Source organism: Gadus morhua, chromosome 16, assembly GCF_902167405.1.
Source record: "Gadus morhua chromosome 16, gadMor3.0, whole genome shotgun sequence".
Taxonomy (NCBI): Eukaryota; Metazoa; Chordata; class Actinopteri; order Gadiformes; family Gadidae; genus Gadus; species Gadus morhua.
The window spans coordinates 26,851,698-26,873,229 of NC_044063.1; the positions used below are offsets into that span (position 1 = coordinate 26,851,698).

At 46.4% G+C, this 21,532-nt stretch overlaps 2 protein-coding genes across 3 annotated transcripts in view; one reads left to right on the forward strand and one right to left on the reverse strand.

The window, feature by feature from the left end:
* Positions 1-5,911, forward strand: part of tagln (transgelin) — a 5,964-nt gene extending 53 nt beyond the window's left edge. Inside the window, exons 1-6 of the mRNA XM_030380617.1 lie at positions 1-77; positions 3,170-3,214; positions 4,087-4,275; positions 4,443-4,614; positions 4,769-4,871; positions 4,993-5,911. The exon at positions 1-77 is cut by the window's left edge and continues 53 nt beyond it. Coding sequence (XP_030236477.1) covers positions 3,203-3,214; positions 4,087-4,275; positions 4,443-4,614; positions 4,769-4,871; positions 4,993-5,131 — 615 coding nt within the window. The 5' untranslated portion in view covers positions 1-77; positions 3,170-3,202 and the 3' untranslated portion in view covers positions 5,132-5,911. The remainder of the gene's footprint in view (positions 78-3,169; positions 3,215-4,086; positions 4,276-4,442; positions 4,615-4,768; positions 4,872-4,992) is intronic.
* Positions 5,912-6,026: 115 nt separating this feature from the next.
* pcsk7 (proprotein convertase subtilisin/kexin type 7) lies at positions 6,027-20,688 on the reverse strand. Of its 2 annotated transcripts, none has more exons than XM_030380574.1 (17): positions 20,571-20,688; positions 19,697-19,968; positions 18,915-19,154; positions 18,321-18,455; positions 16,716-16,881; positions 16,016-16,106; positions 15,552-15,606; positions 14,882-15,020; positions 14,539-14,639; positions 12,632-12,799; positions 11,891-11,995; positions 11,573-11,675; positions 9,638-9,794; positions 9,422-9,516; positions 7,916-8,021; positions 7,534-7,651; positions 6,027-7,131 (listed from the first exon to the last, which is right to left on the reverse strand). In XM_030380574.1, exons 2-17 carry the CDS (start codon positions 19,943-19,945, stop codon positions 6,826-6,828), a joined length of 2,334 nt encoding a protein of 777 aa, XP_030236434.1. In that variant the 5' UTR covers positions 19,946-19,968; positions 20,571-20,688; the 3' UTR covers positions 6,027-6,825. The 2 variants fall into 2 exon arrangements, with proteins under 2 accessions (XP_030236434.1, XP_030236435.1); XM_030380575.1 differs by having other exon boundaries at positions 20,544-20,678.
* Between the last annotated feature and the right edge of the window lie 844 nt (positions 20,689-21,532).

Below are 21,532 nucleotides of genomic sequence, written 5' to 3' on the forward strand. Positions count from 1 at the left end.
AACAAACCCTCACCTAGTCCTCACTCAGCCCAACACACAGCTACAGCCCGCAGACTCTACTGCTATTCCTTCACACAGTAAGTATGCTCTTCCTACTACTTTGACTGTTTCTTTTAATCCCTTTACGAACACTCCTCCGGCTGTAGGCAGGATACTTTATGATGGATTGTGTACAAGTTGTATCAGCCGGTCTCCTGACCAGCCAGTCAGTCAGTCAGTCAGTTAGTCAGAAAGATACTGAGATAGCTAATATGTATGTTAGCTACTCAGAAGTATAGTATACTTTAGCACATGATCTGCATAATGTCCTAGATCATGTAACATGTGCGATTGGTGAAGGGACCGACTGACTGAGTTGCAAAGTAATTTTTGTCAGACTAAAACTTTTTCTACGCACTACTATTTGGGCATTGACATCAGTCAATGATGGTACAATCTGTCTTTTTTATATTACTCAATAATAAGAGGTCATTCAAAAAGAATACGACTACCTTTTCCCTGCTGCATTTATAGTTTGTCACACAGACAAGTTATCATCGTGCATTTCAGAAACAGTACTTGGGTTGTTCCCGAGAGGATGGGAGAGAAAGGTCAGACACTCCATTTTTGTCAACCCTGGAACTGTAAAAGTCACCTACCGTGGAACAAAGGATCCGTTTATTATATTTAATCAGCATTTCTGATCGCAAGTACGCAAATACACATAATGAGGTGAGCTGAATTGCATGGGACACGATTATTTTATGACTATAAATGCACATACATGCACATTGGTGTCAGTAGCTGATCCACCAGGGAGAAGGACTGTGTTTGGGGTACAGGACTGACCATGAGAGTGAAAGACCGGGGCCAACAGAAGTTAAATTTATCAGGGTTCAGCAGAGATAAGTACTCGTCCCAGCAGAGATCTGGCTCAATGACACGGATCTGCTCTCTGCTCTGCCAGCACAGTGGCAGAGCAGGCTGCCCAGAAGACATCAAGAAATCCAAGAAATGAGAACCATCCATGCATAGGGCCTATGTGTACAAATATAAGGACCGTTGTTATGTTTCGATGTTGCGTTTTATTGCGTTGCTGGAGGTGGATTTTTGTTTGGTTTTTATAAATGAATGGATGAGTTGCATGAGTGTTTTCAGCGTGCTCGCAGAGCATCAGAGTTCACTGGTTATCTACTATAACTGATTATGTAGCTAGCGGTTAGCCCGTAGCCTAGCCCCTGTAGAGGATCATCTACGGGCCACATTACCTCATCTGCCATCAGGCCGGCAACTGTGTGGCCACAGCCCTCGGCCTGTGGCCTGTGGTCTGTGGCCTGTGGGTCTGTGGCTCTGCAGTGGCTTTTCCTGTGCTGGCTTACAGACCAAGCGTTACCATACCAACCAGGAAACAAACGCAGCAGACACAATCAAAGCAGGGATGGATAAGGTCATGTTTGGACAGCCAGTTCTGTGCTAACCGAGTTAAGTTAAAGAAGGGTGAGTACTGTAATCGTGGCTTCCTCATTAGTGAGCGGGCAATGCTGGTTACCATAAGTATGTGTGATGACTGTGTTGGATACAACCTGGGAGACACCGGACCAAGACCCCGGCACAGCAGCCTGTTGAACAACTGTTCATGAATTATTAGGAGTAGGCTGGGGTCCAAACCTATAAATTGCTCCCAGGGCACACAGGGAGGAGGATGGAAACTATGCCCCGACCTTGTCCTCACAAGAGCTCTCTGCTATCATTATTGGTTGGAATGGAGTCAGGAATTATGGATAAAAAAGAACGATTTGGAGACAAAGAGCAGGAGCTAGAACTGACTCTCAAACTCTGAAACGATCAGAATCTCAGACTCTCCTCCCCTCCTCTCCTCCCCTCCTCCCCTCTCCTCTCCTCTCCTCTCCTCTCCTCCCCTCCCCTCCTCCCCTCCCCTCTCCTCTCCTCTCCTCTCCTCCCCTCCCCTCCCCTCTCCTCTCCTCTCCTCTCCTCTCCTCTCCTCCTCTCCTCCTCCCTCCTCTCCTCCCCCTCTCCTCCCCTCTCCTCACTTCCCCTCTTCTCTCCTTTACTCTCTTCTCCTCCTGTCCTTTACTCTCTTATCTGCCTCTCCTATCTCCTCTACCGTTCTCTCCTCTCCTCTCCTCTCCTCTCCTCTCCTCTCCTCTCCTCTCCTCCCCCCTCTCCTCTGTTCCCCTCTTCTCTCCTTTCCTCTCTTCTCCTCTCCTCTCCTCTCCTCTCCTCTCCTCTCCTCTCCTCTCCTCTGCTCTCCTCTCCTCTCCTCTCCTCTCCTCTCCTCTCCCCTTCCTCTCCTCTCCTCCCCTCTCCTCTCCACTCCACTCAACTCCTCCCCCCCCCACTCCTCTTTGGTTAAACTACATTGGTTTCAGTGCAAACTATTGTTTGCTCTACAAAGGGCAGAGTGTTAGGATTTGTAATGGTTGTTAACTTAATTCTTTATGAAGATAGAACGCAACATCAGAAGCTTTCATTCTTCTGAACGGGGGGAGATGGAGAAGGTTAGAGACAAATAGGCAGAGATAATGAGAAACCATTGATGATTTAAAAGATTACCTCAACATTTGAATATCACAATTTTGAACAACTGCTCCCATTGAAAAGTAACTGTACCTGTATTCCACAATTTTTCTTTTTTTTTCCAAAACCTACCTGTAGGTTTCCAGGTTAAGGAAGACATTCGTAAACCTGCCCTTTAATAACCTCCATCTGAATCCACTGCCAGACTCAAATGACAATGTAGTAAAAAAAGAAAAACAAAAAGAAAAAGAAAATAAATTCAGAAAAGTAGCAGTTGGCCAAGACAGAGTCGGAGCAACAGCCGTTTGACAGATTTAAGTGTGTGGATCTGTGATTTGGTTTAAATGCCTGGCGATTACTACCATGTGCTGAGGTGTTTTATATTTGAAAGATGAAAACAGCCTTGAAACTTGTGGCCGCTGTGGCCCACATTTGCAAAAGATCATAGCGGTATTCATGATTCAGGAATGACGGCTGGAAAATAACATTTTGAAGGATAGAAAAACACCTACAAACATTTCGTCTTTAGTTTAAAATAACTAATTAATCTGGTGTAGAAACTGGTGAGACCAGTGGTGATATTCATCATCTTAAGAATCAAGGTATCCACCCTTCAACTTTAACCCCCCCTCCCCTTCCCCACTTCCTTCAGGATTGCATTAAGTTGAAGTGACCTGACATCAAGATGGCAGCACAGGTGATGGTGCAGACAGCACATTGATACAGGCTTTGCACTTGGCTGTTGCCCCAAAGGCGAAGCATTGTGGAAGAATGCTAGCAGAGATGTTGATGTATGAGTGTATGTGTGTGTGTGTGGGGGGGGGGAGAGAGAGAGAAAGTATGTGGAGATTGGCTGCATGTCACAGAGCTCCCATTGTACACCACTTTGGCTCGGGCGGAGGCCTTTGTCAGTTCAATTGGTGTGCATTCGGAGACGATTCGGCTACTTTGTGCATTTTGTTTCTGCATTGGCCAAGTTAAGGCCTTGCTTAACGTACACGCCTTTATAAATCTCTTTGCTTTGAATACACGCCCATGTAGCTTACGAAGCTCATCCGTTATGTTGTATGTGCATTCTTCAGGGTGCACATGGTGTGTTTTATTGGTTTAAATTTGCATGCCTCATTTTAATGTTCCAGCTGTTTCTACCCTCAAGAAATATTGGGTGTAGGAGATGGAGGTCGTGAAAATAAATGAAAACAATTGAATAACCAAACACCCTAGGTTAATTAAACACCCTAGTACATGCAAAGTGTGCACACACATCACTTGATTAAAACAGTGTGCATAGACCTTATTATAAAAGATTCATGTCTTTTAATAATCAATAACCCAATTCAATCAATAATACAAAATATTAATGTGGATGATTCTCTTTCTTCTGTTTACACCTTGTCCTTCACTCCCTCTCTACCTCTCTTTCCCTCGCGTCTCTCTTGCTTTACCCTCACCCACAAAACCCACTATCACCATACAAACGGACCGTCCCTCCCCTTCCCTCCACACCGCCCTCCTTCTCTCCTATTTCCTCCTCCACCTCCATCCCCCTCACCCCCTCACCCTCACCAGGGAGCTGGAATGGCCAACAAGGGTCCCTCCTACGGCATGAGCCGGCAGGTCCAGGATAAGATCGCCAGTAAGTATGACCCCGAGCTGGAGCAGATCCTGGTGGAGTGGCTCAGCCGGCAGTGTGGCTCTGGCGTGGGCAAGCCCGAGGCGGGGAAAATCGGCTTCCAGGCCTGGCTGAAGGATGGATGTGTGAGTTTCAAGGCCTCCATAGGCCTCCATAGGCCATGTTTGACTCCAATAGCTATGCTCATTTCTACTATGTACCGCACAGTGAGACAATATTCGAATGTTGTTTTCGGTTGCACCATGCCCTCATTGCCACTCCTACCCCCACCTGGACACACCCCTCCCTTCAGGTGCTGAGTGAGCTGATCAACAGCTTGGTCACCGGGGACAAGCCCATCAAGAAGATCGGGAGTTCCCCCATGGCCTTCAAACAGATGGAGCAGATCTCCCAGTTCCTCACCGCCGCCGAGAAGTACGGCGTCATCAAGACGGACATGTTCCAGACGGTGGACCTCTGGGAAGGTACGGGACTTCCTCCTGACCCTCCAAGCTCAGGGCCTTCCCTGCTTGTCCATCATATACTCAGCAGTAGAGCGTCCAGTACCCAAGACGTCGCAGTGGCTGGAGATAGGGCTAACTGCTGCTGCTTGGCTGTTTTGTTTTGCTGCGTCGACAGGTAAGGACCTGGCTGCTGTGCAGAGAACCCTCTCCGCTCTGGGCAGCTTGGCCATCACTAAAGACGAGGGGACCTACCGGGGAGACGCCAGCTGGTTCTTCAAGTGGGTGCCCTAAAAAATGACCTCAGAGAGGAGATGTTGATTTTGACATATGATGCTGGATTCTATTTTTAATTTTTAAGTCCATTTGTACGTTGACTACATTTCCAATGCCCCTTTGCAGGAAAGCCCAAGAAAACAGGAGAGACTTCAGCGACGACCAGATGAAAGCGGGCAAGAACGTGATCGGCCTGCAGATGGGATCCAACAAGGGGGCCTCTCAGCAGGGCATGAGCTACGGGAGCTCTCGACAGATCCTCTGAAGCCCCTGACCCCACAGACAGCCCCAAGAAACCCTTCCTCTCGAGATAGCTGGCTTTGTAGTCTGTGGTAACACCCGTAAAACCCTCCTAGTAACCCCCCACCCACTGTCCCTAGCAACAGCCCCACATAGATGAGCAACACCACATTAAACCCCCCCCAACTCCCTCAGCTTCCCCCCAGCCTCTTCTCTCCTACGGATCTCCTTATAGGTTCCGCCTACTCAAAACGTCTTAACCAATCCTAACATCTTAACATCTTCAGTGGTCTCGATCCCGCCCACTCAAAACCTCTTAACCAATCCTAACATCTTAACATCTTCAGTGGTCTCGATCCCGCCCACTCAAAACCTCTTAACCAATCCTAACATGTTAACATCTTCAGTGGTTTGCGGTAAACAGAAGCAGCGCGCCACGGCCATCACATGTTACTTTGAAACTAAGCTCAATAACTTCCTTCTCATGCACCATGAGGACGATGAGCAGGACACACAGAGGACCCCTACCACATCATTCATTGACTGAACTCAGCATTGACAGAGGTCAAGGCGTCTTTAAATCCAGCCCCGCAAATAATGATTATAATATCCGTATTGAACATAGTTCAATGCGGAATGAGAGGACAGAGGTCGTGGGTGATGTACAAAATGTGTTCCTCTCGCTGATACAATTCTCAGTAAGATCAAATATTTCTTTGAGATGGCTTTACATGCTGTATCGGCACCTATATTTTGTACATTGTCTAATTAAAAGAATGACTTTGAAATACATCACGTACTAACTGTTGAACTGTTGTTTCTTTTATACTAAATGGGAGTTGGGCCACAATACACTTGGTTGTATGCTACAGTAGGGTGTGACCAGTGTTTAAGCTACTGCTGACATGGATGGAGACAACTTCTTATCAAGGCTTTATTTACATACAGCTCACCTGGGATTTCCATCAGCTATCACCTTTAATCCAGAAACTCCTTTGCATAGAAAACATTTAACTCAGTTTGATATAATCTGATGACCCAGGCACAAGGTGTGTGTGTGTGTGTGTGTGTGTGTGTGTGTGTGTGTGTGTGTGTGTGTTATATAAACATAAAAATACATACAGTATTAAAATTCTGCACATTAAACTTCAAGGTCTCTAAAACTTCAGACGTCAAAGAATGAACTCATGAGTGAAAGTCAAAATCAGGCGCGTGCCGAACACACACACACACAATTAAAACATCTTTATATAAATAAGGGTACAGTAGTGCACGTCAAATAAAGTCCAAGGTGACTGTTGTGATAATACCAATTCGCATCGTACATTCAACACCCCTACACCCCCTGTACCAATTCTCAGCCTGATTCACCACACACACACATACCTTCCCTTCCACATAATAAACCCATACACACTCACACACACACACACACACACACACACACACACACATCATGCCCCTCCAACCATACTCAGTCATTTGATCCAGAAGGCCACATCGTGAAGGAATGCGAGGCAGGTGAGTCCAGGTCCACCCTGACGGTCGCTCTCCGTCTCAGCCCACTGAGCGGGGAGAGTGACCGAGCAACAGCTCGGCAAGGGCAGCAGGGGTGAAGAGGGAGTGGGGGGGGGGGGTTCAGACCCTGAGAAGGTGCCGCGAGGCGTGTACAGCAGGTTAAAAAAGAAGACCCAAAAGCTCAGCGGCCAGCGCCTGGCGCTACGTGGCCGCTCTCTCGGCGGTGGCGGCTGGCGCCTTGGCCTCAAAGTCCAGCACGATGCCCGAGTCCCGGTCCTCCTGCTGCTGCTCCTCCTCCCCCTCCTCCTCGTCCCCGTCCTCCACCGACACCCAGTCCGGCCCCCTGTCCCGTTCCCGCCGGCGGAGCCTGTGGGTCCGGGGGCGGGCCCCGCTGCCGCGGCCCCTCCGCCAGCACAGCAACTCCTGGAGGTCCAAGTGGGCCAGCCCCACCTCCAGCGTGTAGTACAGCGACCAGAAGAAGGCAAAACAGCCCAGCAGCAGCAGGAACTGTGTGAGTGCGTGTGAGTGTGTGTGCGTGTGCGTGGCCGTGTGTGTGCAAGCATGTTCACGCAATAGGAAAGAATGGTGGGGTGGGGGAGAAAGAATACAAAAGTAAGATGGGGAATCCAGAAACGTATTTGCATTCTGTGAGCAACACTGAGCAGTAAATAATACGGCCGTTACCGCTGGCGGTTACACTGAATGATCCATGAACGAAAACGACTTGCTGGCATGGATCAGCCACGTATCAGGTTTTCACTGTTTTGATTGGCTTACCCTGTTTGCAAACGCCTTCAATGAGTTAGACAGAACCAGACAGAGCCAGAGAAAACGGAGATGAAGTCTGAGTGTGTGTCTGTGTTTACGTGGGTGCGTGCAAAGGAGTGCGAGTGTGTGTGTGTGTGTTACCTTGAGGTTGTTGGAGGAGAAGGGGGTGAGTGTCTCTGGGGGGACGTCCAGGCCGGGTGGGCAGGGCAGAGAGAAGTTGCTGTCTAGGTAACGGCCGCTCATGGCCTCTTCCACCAGCCTGTCAGAAGCCCCCCAGCCATTCAGAGTTCAAACCACCACTCAGGGATACCTTTTTACATTGGGATTGCGTGTATGTGTATGGTCTGTATGGTATGTCTTTGTATGCATGTGCAAAAGAGAGAGTGTGTGTGTGTGTGTGTGTGTGTGTGTGTGTGTGTGTGTGTGTGTGTGTGTGTGTGTGTGTGTGTGTGTGTGTGTGTGTGTGTGTGTGTGTGTGTGTGTGTGTGTGTCTGTGTCTGTGTCTGTGTGTGTGTGCCCTGACCTCTGTCTCTCCTTGACCTGTCGGTAGGTGAGCGAGGACCCATACAGGGTCAGCTTCCACTGGGTGAGCGTCCCCGTGGCAGCACACATCTTGGGGGTCGGCGTCTCTGTGGAGCGTAGGGGGGTCAGTCTCAGTGATGCCACGGCTATTGGCGTGTCCTCACGCGTCCTTATTGGGCCCCGCACCAAACATTTCTCTCACATGCCGTCAATTAATCAGTTGAGGTAAAACTCTGTTTTTGTGGAGGTAAAATATGAATCAGGTTTCTGCATAATTTCTTGATTTAAGAAATATGTGATTGTGTAGCGTGTTTGCTTATTCAGTCTTAAAAATACAACTTCTCACCGCCGTGTCAGCTGCTCTTTCCATGCTGCTTCTACCCCCATATAGCTGTTCCCGTCCGGGGACAGCTATATGGGGCGGGGGCGTGTGCGAATGACGCAGTTGCGTCTTCGCTAAATCAATTATCTTTCTCGTCACATGTTCTTTGTAGTTAGTGGCATGTGTCCATGCATGAATGATAACTGTAAGGCCTGATGAAGTGAATTTATTATAGGTACCTTTTAACTCTGTTTGATCATATTTGTTGGATGATAGGTAAAAACCCCCGTCTGTGCTTCATGTATTGGTATGTACCAATTTCGGGTGGTCTGTCTAGCATATATATGATATAAGGGATGTGTGTTAGTTGCAACGTGAGACGCTAGGGAGACAGAAGCTAAACTGTGTCGTCTTATACCCTCAGTTGTGTGAGGTATGGGACAAACCCTAATTGCTAAAGCTTTGAGGGAACAAGTGCTTTGGGTTGGCTGAATATAGCCTTAGTCTTTACTAATTGTTAGTTTTTCTATTATTTTCTTTTTTCTTTTCGCCATTTTTCATCAATTTTTGTACCATGGATGCCTAATTACTCGGGTTGGAAGAAGAATAAATCCAATCAACGTAATTTTTGCCTCACTGCTGCCTTTTTGTGCCATTCCTAAGACCCTCGACAAACTACCCTTTGACGCTCACCGCGGCCCACAGAACCCCCAGAGGACAGCACCACGGCTCTAGGTCCCACCGCGGCCCACAGAACCCCCAGAGGACAGCACCACGGCTCTAGGTCCCACCGCAGCCCACAGAACCCCCAGAGGACAGCACCACGGCTCTAGGTCCCACCGCGGCCCACAGAACCCCCAGAGCACAGCACCACGGCTCTAGGTCCCACCGCGGCCCACAGAACCCCCAGAGGACAGCACCACGGCTCTAGGTCCCACCGCGGCCCACAGAACCCCCAGAGGACAGCACCACGGCTCTAGGTCCCACCGCGGCCCCCAGAACCCCCAGAGGACAGCACCACGGCTCTAGGTCCCACTGTGGCCCATTGTGTGTCTGTGTGTCCTAGTGTGTGTCTGTGTGTCCTATTGTGTGTCTGTGTGTCCTAGTGTGTGTCTGTCTGTCTGTCTGTCTGTCTGTCTGTCTGTCTGTGTTTCTGTGTGTGCGTGCGCGAGGTGTGTGTCTTACTGTGGTCCACTATGAGGAGTTTGTATTCGCCCAGGGCTTTCTCTCCCCAGCAGCGCACCGTTGAAAAGGTCCATTCCTGGTAGCCTGAGGTGTCCCTGTAGAGACACACACACACACACACACACAGCTAGGATATAAGCTTTATGAACACATGAAAAGTGGGCATCAACCACACATCATTCTTTTTTTAAATGCGTGTGTGCGTGCGTGCATTACCGGTCGAGGGCACGACGAGCCCCGATAAGTGACGTCATGCCGCTGGGGCACACCAGTGTGATCTCCACGTTGCCGCGGCACGGATGGATGATCGTCATGGTAACGGACACGTGCTCCAGAGTCTGCATGCCGGACTGGCTCAGGTCCTGGGTGGTGACTGGAGGCGACGAGGGAAATAAAGAGTCAATGCCAGCGAGCTTGTCACATCTCAGCACCTCCGAAAAACACAACGTTTCTCTGTCCCTCGAGGCGTCATCCATCAGTACGCTTCTCCATCATCATCATCATTACCATCACCATCCTCATCTATCTGGCCTGGTTCCCAGTGGGAGAAGCAACCCCTTGGTAATTCCTGGGCTCTGCCTTCGCCTAGTGAGGCCTGGCGCTGCCTGACCATGTAGGGCTAGCATACAACACATGGTCAGCCTGAGATGATCGGGGCAAAGGAGCTGGTGACAGTGGGAACTGTGTGTGTGTCCACTGACACATACTTCTCTCTGTGTATAATAACAAAAACAGTATTTGCTAAAACATAGCTCCTTTGGAAGGCAACCAGGAGGTAGAGGAGAGAAACACTGGGGACTTAAAAAAAATCTTTAAAAAAGCAGTTTTGTATTTGCTGTGTTGCTTACACTTATAGGGTAAATTCAATGCAACTGTGTCACCCACAAAATGACATTCCCAGCTGTTTTATATTTAAAAATGGGCCAAACCATCAACTTCCCTCTTGAAAGGGTTTCCTCCAAGTGTCATGGTTCATATATAAAGTGTGGTGGTTAAAATATGTTGTACGCATATGCACACGCAATCACATATGAGCACATATAAACATATAAAGCTGCCTTGCCCTGGAATGAGGGAGGGGCATGAGGTAAAATCCTGCCAGCCTAGAACACATAGCAACCAGAGCAAACACAACACACTTCAGCCAGCCCCACCGTAACTTTGTCACTGGAATTGTCCAAGCAGAAATGTGGGCATCAGGGGACCAACCACACACATAGCATCGGCATCTATTTCCCCCCTTTCCCGCTGAATGGGAACAACATGTTGCGTGAGATTTTAAGTATGGCTGCTCGGTTGAGAGTGGGCCCAGTTCTACCGGAGGTAATGGTATGTTACACAGAATGTTCTGGGTGTCATCCCTGATGAACTTCAGCTGTGGGAGCCTCCACACACACACACACACACACACACACACACACACACACACACACACACACACACACACACACACACACACACACACACACACACACACACACACACACACACACACACACACACACACACACACCAAAAAAGGGAGGATGTACAGGGGACAGTCAAGCCGGAGGGGAAGAAAAGAAAGATGCTGTTGCCTATTTCCCTTGCGTGTTATAAGTGTTCGTAAAAGCATAATCCTCTATCGGACACGAATATCAAAAAATGTTTATTCGGACGGAGCTCGCACGTCCACACACACATAGTGAGGACATCGTAAAAGTGTTTCAAGAGCAAAACCATCTCTTGGGACGCCCATATAAACACTGCACATGTTTACTCCCGTTCTCTCTCGATGACAGTCCTTTTTCAGTAACAGTGATAAAATGGCATAGATTACCATGTGGAAGATCATATTAGGTTATATTAATATCTTTGAAACAGAAAAATACTTTGGTTTGGTACAGGGTACAGAGGTAAACAGAAAATAAGCACAGCCTACCGGGGAGAGTCTGACATCCCAGCCACTAGATCTGTCAGAAGAGTGTACAGAAGAGTGTGCACAAGGACACAGTCAACTGGAGAACGTGCCCTTATACGGGCAGGCTGCATACAGCCTGTTCAGTGGAGGAGAGTCCTGCCAATGTAACACCATGTGTAAAATAAAGAAAGAAGGAGGGAAATGAAGACAGCCAGACAGACAGTCCGAGAGACAGAGACAAACCAAATTACCATTCCAGGTGCGGGTCAGAATGTCTGGATAGGTCAGGATAGTCACATCCCCCTTCAGTACCGGGCTCTGATAAGACAATAGGAATGGCACCGAATCCCACACCTGGCACACACACCACGGAGAGGGAGGGAGAGGGAGAGGGAGAGGGAGAGAGATCTAAATATATGATAGTACAGTACATTATATGGACATATGAAAGTACAGAACATTATATGGACATATGAAAGTATAGTACATTATATGGCCATATGATAGCATAGTACATGATGTACACTATATGGCCATATGATAGTATAGTACATGATGATGGCCGGTACCTTGGCAGCGTTGACCATCCTCCAGGCATTGAGCAGGCCGAAGCCGTGCTTGTGGCTATGGTGGAAGCCGGCCCCGTTAGCCCTCCAGTCAGTGCTGTTATCGTACTGTGAAAACACACAGCCCACCCCCCCGGTTCAGAGCCCGCCTGCTGCCCAGACCTCTACTGTACTGGCAGCCAACACCTGGATAGCAGCCTGGCCTGGGCACAGTGTGCGGTAGACGGCTTTCAGTTCGACTGGGATAACGTCAGAGTTACGGTGAGGGTTAGGGGACGTTTCCGAAGGGTCTAGGAGCAGTAGCAGAGGGGAACTCGGGAGCGGGGGGCGTATCCGCGGCCAAGTGAAAGCAACAGGTCTTTTGGCTCTCACTCCTCGCACATCTGGCTTACGGATTCTAGAGTTGATGCTACGTATTTTGTTACACAAGCCAGTACTGGTTCGTACCTCACAGCTACGCACGGGACTACTGGCTTCTGCATTGGATTAATTTTCAACGGGTGCAGAGGTCCCTAGCTAAGACTAGAGTTTAGATTCTCTGCCCGAGCCTGAGCCGACCGGGCCGATATTTCCCACCACTATACTCGGGCCGGGTCGGGCCGGGCATTTGATCGAGCGTTTGTATTATTTTATTTATCTTTTTAATCTCTCTTTATTGGCCTAACCTGAGGAGAAATCTATGCCATGAACAGAAATATTATAGGCGTATATATATTTAGCAGAGTAGGCTAAGTAGGGACCGACCTTGGTTGCAGTGAAGATGATGATGTGCTGGACGTCCCGCCAGGTCAGGCAGGGCCGCACCTGCAGCATGAGGGCCACCATGCCCGCCGCCAGGGGGGCCGCAGCCGACGTGCCCGTGTGCCCGTCCGTGCAGCCCGTCCCCTGCTGCATCGACCAATCGGACGTCACCTGTGTGGGGAGCGCATTGATTAAGATGGAAGGAGAGGGGAGGGGAGAAGAAGACATTACAGGATCTGGATGGAACGGAGACGGACCAACAGAGGACGTATAGCACAAAACCAAAAGAGGGAGAGTCTGAAGGGGACCGCTCAAGATGTGGTGCAGCTGCCCGCGTTATAAGAAAAGCCCAATGAGGAGGGCCACAGACAAACAGTGCCTAGGTGGTCCCAGCCCATTGGCAGAGAGCCCAACCAAAACTGTTAGTGGAGGGGGCTTGTGCATTAACACGCTCGCTCAAATACCCCAGGTGTGCATTCAAAATGAACACGTCTGATACTAGTCCTTCTGGCTATGAGACTAGGGTGCCTATTCTCCGAGCTCTTCGACCGAGCCAAGGCACTGAACCCATGTGTTAAATATGGGCGCCCCACTCCAGGCTTCACATTGTTTGTGTAGTTAATAGAGGCCATAAAGCCTAATAGCACTGTGAGGAGAGGGTGGGGGGCGGTGCAAAGAACAGACAGGGGGTTGTCACAATTAACAGTCACTGTAAAACCAAATCAACCACAGGAGAATGACCTACTGGAACTACTACCTAGAACTACCCTGGATTGATGCTCTCCAATTTAAAGGTGTATGTGAGGAATTGAGTGGCAGCTACCAGAACGGACAGGGCACGATGGAATAATATTAATAAATCTGTTTGAATTGGTGATTAATCCCATGAAAATAAGAATGTTTGTGTTTTTGTTCCCTTAGATTGAGACCCTTGTTTCTACATAGGGGGCGGGTCCTCTTCCACGTTGGCCGCCGGGTTGCACTAGATTACACCTAATCCTACGCACTGCACCTTTAAATTACCGATGCATTCCCAAAACGGGACCATCTCAAAAGATCTTCCTGCCTTATCTTCTTGCTCAGCGGGGTTGGGACAAAATATCGATACGAAGATAGATGGTCGCCCTTCCTCGTGTGATTCGAGAATCGATACACTGGTCCTTAATATCATATAATATAATACTTTTTGAGAATTTCTTTTGCATTTTTATTCTTTATTAGTTAGACAGGAAAAATCGCCCCAATTATGAATATTTTAATGAATAAAAAGGAAACTTGAACTGAAGTTATCTTACAAAAGTCCAGCAACTGAAAACCGTTGACCGGGAATAAAGACCGAGATCCATCACATTACCGTTTCAGTTATTTTGTATTCATTGTTAGACGTATACAGTATCGTGATACATCATTGGAGGTTTGTCTAACAATATATTGATGATTGCAGAATCACTATATCGCGCTATTATCCGTATGGGGTATCGTGAGGTACTCTGTGATTCCCAACCCTAGCATGCATGCGTGGGACTCGCTGTGTGAACACGTAAGAGGTGGGCGATATGGCAAAAATATTAAAAATAAATGAAATTCAGGCATGATCACAATACACGGCCTTATCAGGATTCTTTTTCATGTTTTTATCTGTCCGTCGGTATTCGGGAGTGCATTTTCGCTGTTCAATGAAATAGTACCAGATTTTTCTATAGTACACTGAAACGCATGCTTCACATGTATTTTAAATTAGTAATCAATCAAACTCTTCGACATTATTTTCATCCATGCAGGTTTTTCCATGATAAGATGTGATTAGTCCAGCAAAACGGAGCCCTGCGTCGCCACATAGACTGGCCCCTGTCACATCGGACAGCCCTAGTGCACGTTAGCATGCATCAGGACTGTATCTGGAGACTCACGATGCTCCTCAGTTCTTTACTTCCACTGCTGAACGTGACCGCCAACATGGACGCACACTCCTCTGCATAGAAGGGCATCTGTCCCTCCTCGTCAACCGCCCCTGAACACACAGGGGATTAAACACAGTGGATTAAACACGGTTCATCTGGGCCTCAAACACAGCGAGTTAAACGCTGTTAATCTGGGCCTCAAACACAACGAGTTAAACGCTGTTCATCTGGGCCTCAAACACAGCGAGTTAAACGCCGTTCATCTGGGCCTCAAACACAGCGAGTTAAACGCCGTTCATCTGGGCCTCAAACACGTTCCCCAATGGAAGAAAAAATACAAAAAGACTCTTACCAATGGTGATGGTGTAGATGGAGTTGGCATAGCCGTCGTAGTTGCAATTGTCGTTATACTGCCTGCCGTTACCACTGGCAACAACGAAGATGCTGCCGAACCCTCTTCGGCCAGCGATCACTCCATGCTGCAGCGCCGCCTGAAGGGAGGGACAGATCAATACTTGATGCTGCATCAATTCATTTTATTAAGACCTCTGTAAAAATGCATGGCATAGAACCAGGGGAAATGATAACCCTGATTAGGATACATCATAATAATATAATACCCTTTCTAGATCACGTCAGAACTGACTTTAAACACGGCACACTTCTGCAGAGTTATAAGTACACAAAGGAAAACAAAGGGTTTGATTGTTTCAAACCATGTACAAAAATAAAAAACGATGAATGAACTAACAGAACTAATGAGTACATGAAAGGAGTGTATATGTCCTGATTCAAGGGTTGTGAAATACAAAGTGAAGAGTAAGAGACAATACCATATAGTGGTGCTCTAACCTAGAGGAATCTTACAAACATTAGCATTATAATAGTAGAGCAACACTTACAGTATAGATGAATATGGTCAAAAACACAGTGCTCATAGGTTTTTTGACTCAATAAAAACATTTTGCATCTGTGCTGTCCTCTGTTGGACAAAGAGGGTAGTGTGCGAGATCCCCCCTCACCTTCCCCAGCGGGTGGGGTCCGTCCACAGTGTGTCCATCGTCGTCTGGACCCCAGCTACGGACCACAGCACAGTTCATCAAACCGGCAGTCTCCAGAACAACATCCTCCCTCAATCTCTGCTATGTTCGTTGATGTCGAGGGAGGTCCGTTTTATTATTGTGATCACGAATTACAATTCCGCATTCTTTTCAAACGCATAGTTGCAGTTATGATGTTTAATTAATAGTCGATTTGTAAAGTGGTTTAAGTTCAGCCAAATTTAATTCCGGATAATTGTGTTGTATCTTGTAATAACTTAAATATACAAAAAGCATATTTTAAAAGATTTGAGACATTTAAAATGCAAACTGCAACGCATCTCATCTGCGGTATTGTTTTAAATGTTTTTGCCCGATCGCTGGCAGAACCGAGTTCTAGAAATGGAGGTTTTGAGCAATTAGGACTAGGACAGGGGCTTTGACACCTGCAGCTGTAGACGTCGTTGACCTGGTAGTGTTTGTTGAACGCCACAGCCTCCATGCTGTCCGTCAGTGGTCCGTCCAGCACTCTGATACCTGCACACGCAAACACAATATAAAACACACAGTAAACTGTAAATAAGAAAAAAACCTTCATGCGGACCCATTCCATAGACCCTTCAGATATTCAGTAGTGTGTTCTGCAACAGGAAAACTGTTGAACAATTACAAAAAAAGTGTCTACAAGGGTTTTCTAATCATCAATTAGCCTTTTAACACGATTATCTAAACAATGTACCATTAGAACACAGGAGTTATGGTTGCTGGAAATGGGCCTCTGTACACCTATGTAAATATTCCATTAAAAATCTGCCGCTTTTTCCGCTGAACTGTATCTCTGATTTGTTGAATGTTATCTTCATTGAAAAAATCAGTGCTTTTCTTTAATAAATTAGGACATTTCAAGTGACCCCAAACTTTTGAACAGTAATGTATATTATCATCGAAAGGAGGACGCATTGGAAATCCCAGGATGTAAAACAGAAAATGTATCATTAATTCCATGCAAAAGAATATTGAATATAATTCTAGGTTCATCTTGGGAATGCAAACAGAAACAAGTGAGAGTTAAAGTCGGGCTGCTATGTTGCACAAAGTACTGGTGCATATGGTCACAAACCAATCAAACACCTCAGCCAAGCATACCTGCCACCTTGCTCCCGTAGGCCACGCCCACGGCACAGAAGCTGTTGTTGGGCACGGCGGCGATCTCCCCAGCACAGCGCGTGCCGTGGTGGTTGTCACTGTGGGCATCTGGATGGGGCATGGGGTCGGGGTCGTTGGAGTTCAGGTCATAGCTGCCCTCTGGACTCTGGGGCAGAGGAGAGAGGCGGGTGACTCAGTTTGAGTTCTGAGTTTTCACTCTGATGATTTGACAGACCAGAGAATGAACAAACATGCAATGGCGTTGTAACACACAAAGTCATTTTGGAATCTAAACCCATGTCATTGAATAATTTAACTGCCAAGAGAATGCCAAACAAGGCTGGTACAATTATCTCTTCAAGATGAACAAAAACAAGTAAAGCGAAATGTTTTACCATGTAGAAGTGCTAAAGCAGTAATGTGTTTAAACAGAGTTGTGCATGTGTCTTTATTATTATGATTTTTTTTGCTTCATGCAATGCCTGTACTTGTATGTACTGTGTATATAAGTACTTAACAGTTGGTTATGATGTCATCCTTCACAAACCTTCCAGGTGAAACTGGTTTCCAGCGAATAAGAGAACCTGCATTAAATTGGGATATGGGCCAGGGAAACTATTTAAGATTAATCTAAACGGCTGCTGGAAATACAGACAAACAGCATTTAGGGCATTTAGCAGACGCTTTTATCCAATGCGACACTTCCTACACACTCAGACACCGATGGCGGAGTCAAACATGCAGGGGACAGCCAGCTCGTCAGAAGCAGTCAGGGTCGTGTGTCTTGCCTATGGACACCTCGACACCTCGAGCTGAGTACATACCTATCCATTTAAAACCCGGTAAACGTCCTGAGCTAAACCGATCCCAGACACAAAAGGAAAAGAGACAATGCAACTGAAAGCAGAATTGTAGTCATAGAAGGACTAGTACTAATAACTTAAATGGTGATTTTTAGTTAGTTCTTGTCTTTTGTACTGGAGAAAGTCCATTTGTCTGTTTTTGATATTTGTCAATCTTTTTGTTAATTTGTTTATTTGGAAGAAAAGGTTTTTGAAACTCGTCTCTTGATAATTCGTGGACCTGATCACGACCTCCTTTTGAAGACTCAAATTATTCGGCCGTTTATGAAGTACTCACAGGTTGCATTCATAGGCTGTTTCGTAATCAGTCCTCACAGTAGGGTACAGAGACCGATTACAAAACAGCCTATGAATGCAACCAAGGCACTACTTCATAAAAGTCATAATACTTAGTGTTTGTAGAATTTGAGTCTTCATTATTACAAAACGATACAGCAGCTCTAGTTAAGTAATATGAAAATATTACATTTTATAAAAGCATTTCTTAACACTTAAGGTTCATATAAGTTACAGTTTTCTTAGCTATTCGGAATATTGCACCCAAATCTCAAATAACATGTTTCAGTGACTTAAAAGGTAGTTAGTGATTAATGATGAAAACAAACAGTTCTCAGTAGTTCACTCAGACTTTTGGACCCCCACCTTTCCCCCCAAAGTCGCCCGCATGCCAGTCATGGCCCAAACCAATCAATGGTGCAGTGATAAAAAAAAGTAAAATGTCCAAAAGTAACGTTTGCCTTACATAGTTGGGCTGGATGTCCTGCAGCGTGTGCTCCACTCCGTCATCCACCACCACCACCGTGACCCCTGTCCCAGTGATGTTGCGCTCCCACAGGCCCGTCACGTTGATGTCCATGCCCTTTCTCTGTTTGTTGTGCTGCAACGCGGACCAGGGCATACAGAGAGGAGGTCACACGACAGAAAACCATAAAAAACTAAAAGGAATGATGATTGGTAGCACTTATATGATGATGATAATGATAATAATAATAATAATAATAATAATAATAATAATAATAATAATAATAATAATAATAGTAATATTAATAATAATAATAATAATAATGCTCAGTCAAAAGTAAAAATAATAATAATAATAATAATAATAATGCTCAGTCAAAAGTCTAAAAAGTGTATTATTCTTTAGTAACTGATGAACTTATCATCAGACAAACATTAACATACATGTCCATCCAGATGTAGGATGGATAGATATTTGTTAATGATTAGTTCAACCTTAGCTAGAAGCATATATAAATGAAGACAAAATGTTCCCAGATTATTCTATTGTGTTTCTACCAGAGCAGACACACTGATCTAAAATCCAGGCCCTCACCAAGTGCCACTGGTTCGGGTAGCGGGGGTCATTGAAGGTCATTGCCCTCTTGGATCTGCTGAGGACAATGTCCTTGGAGTGCCACAGCACATGCGGGTGGGCTGCCAGCAGGTCTCCGGAGTGGGCCCACTTGTCTGCCCAAGCGGTAGCCCCCAGCCTGGGCTTTGAGGCACACAGGAGGTAGTGGCCTTCCAGCTGTCCGATCTGACCCCGGTTCTCCAGTCCGACCTGTTCTGCCACCTGAGGGATGAGAGAGTATCGTCAGGACAGGATGGTTTGGTCGGCCTGTTGTGCAATAACATTAACCAGTCATTAACCCAGCCACAGCCGAGAAGCGCATTAGAAAGCTTCCACAAACAGGCGACCCATTCAAGGCCTCAGTTTGCGAGGGCCTTGTTTATTACTGGTGGTCATGATGACATATTCAATCATGATGTGCATTTGAAGCAAAATTCAAAACAGGAAATGAAACGCAACAAGGAATTGCGTCCATCTCCAAAACAATGCATGATGTGGAAGCAGCTCAGTACACAACGCGTGCATATTTGATCAGGAGGGCGAGTTCTTGTTTTAGGCACAGAATGCAAAGATACGAGGGGGGGGGTGTTGACAGAATTTTGGTTTTTCATTATTTTGCTTCCACCACCTCCGAGACCAAGTCAAAGTCTGGTCCTTTGCACCTCACTGCTTCATCTACTGTACATGCATGTAGACATCACCAGGCTTGAGCTTCAACCTTAATGTGTTTAACACGGGATCACGTGATCCTTGTGGTTCCTCACCTTGTCTGCAACCACATCGAGATCCACGAGAAGCCCGTCCTCCTGGGAAGAGCTGAAGCTCAGCCGCACGGCCCAGGACTGGCCCAGACCACAGGACGGGGGCGGCAGGGGTACGGACAAAGAGAAGGATTCCGATTGGAGGTTGAGATACAGCAGGCAGGACGAGGACAGAAACACCAGTAGGAGGAACAGGGAGAGATAGGGCGTTGTCATGGCAACAGAGAGACAAGCGGAGGGTCGTATTAGCATCCCCACGTCATCTGAACAGCAACCTGGAACAGCGGGAGACAAAACACAAAAGAGCAATGAGAAGACAACAATACGAGAACCAACATGACCATCATCATATCAGAAAGTGGACCAATCCATTGCTGAACATCCACAACATCACTCCGGACTGACACTCACCACGACCGCACACACAGACGACACTGGTAGGTCGTGAACAGTGTATGACATCTAAAAGCTATGCATAATGCCATTAAAAGAAGGAGGATGAGTCCTGGTCCTGCTCTGGCTAGGCAGCAGGGTAGGACAGCTCCCAGTGGCCCAGATAGTCCACCTCTGAGTGGACGTGAGTTACAGAATAGATACCACTCTGTGTGTTGAAATTGGGAGAAATACCCGGAACAAATAACACCCATTCACTCGATATGAGACAATCCTGCGATACAATAAAGGTGGGAACGTGGTTTGAGACAAAGGTGGACGTGTGGACCAAGGCCAACTCGGATGGGTTCATGATCATGAGTTTCCAAGACTACTGTTAAAGCAGATCTACAACCTCACAAACAACACGATTCAACGACTGTTACTACGTTTTTCATTGACAAGTTTAGTTGCTCACCGTACTCTATACGTTAACGTCGTTTACCTTTGATCTGAAAACTTCCCCTCTTGTGTCTAAGTGTCAAAGAACAAGCTTGTCATCTCATTTCCGCATAACACAATTTTGTTACGCGTGACGTTGTCGAGGGACGTACGACGTAGTAAATAGTTTCACGTTGACTGCTGTACTCCATCCGAAACACCAGAGGGCAGCATTATAGTTCAAAACATGTACAGCAATGGTTCCCAACCTTTTTTGTTCAAAGGACCGGCATATTCATAAAAAAAAATAAGCCTGGCAGCTGTTTAAGCGGGCTGTGGACGGGTCCCTCGATTCAAGGGGCCCAGAAGTAGATATCTCCGTTCACTCCAATACAAGTGGGGAACAGGAATGTGTCTCCGCAATGTCTGGATATCAATCAAAGGCTCATACCATGTACTAATAAAAATGTAAGTATTCTCTTTTCAAAACACTACCTCAAGCGTTTTATTAGCCATTGTATTTATTTATTTATTGCAGGAGAAGGAGGGGTAGGCAGCTGAAAGGAGCCGTAGTGAGACAAATCTTGTTTTGGCCCGGCATAATAATTAATATTTCTGCATCCGGCACGTCATGCACTAGGGCGTGGCTAGGCACCCGAGATGCGGAAGCAAATCTCTCCTTGATGTTTTTTTATTTTTGATTATTTAACATTTAAAGACAAAACAATAATTATCTAATACAACTTCTCGTAGGGGACCAACAATCCGATACATATACAAATACAAAACAAAAACACAATTATGAAGGCATTTTCAAATAAATAATCTCATAAATCAACAAAAATTACAAGACAACCAAGTTTTAACATATGGAGCAGAGATGTCAAGGTCCCAAAATGTCTAATCTTCAAAATAACAAAAAGTTAGAAAGATGTATGCATACATTTATCTTCTTTGCAATCCTGCTAGAGTGTGGACAAGAAAAACCGCCTAAAATCATTTAAAAAAACAGTTAAAGGAGGGTTT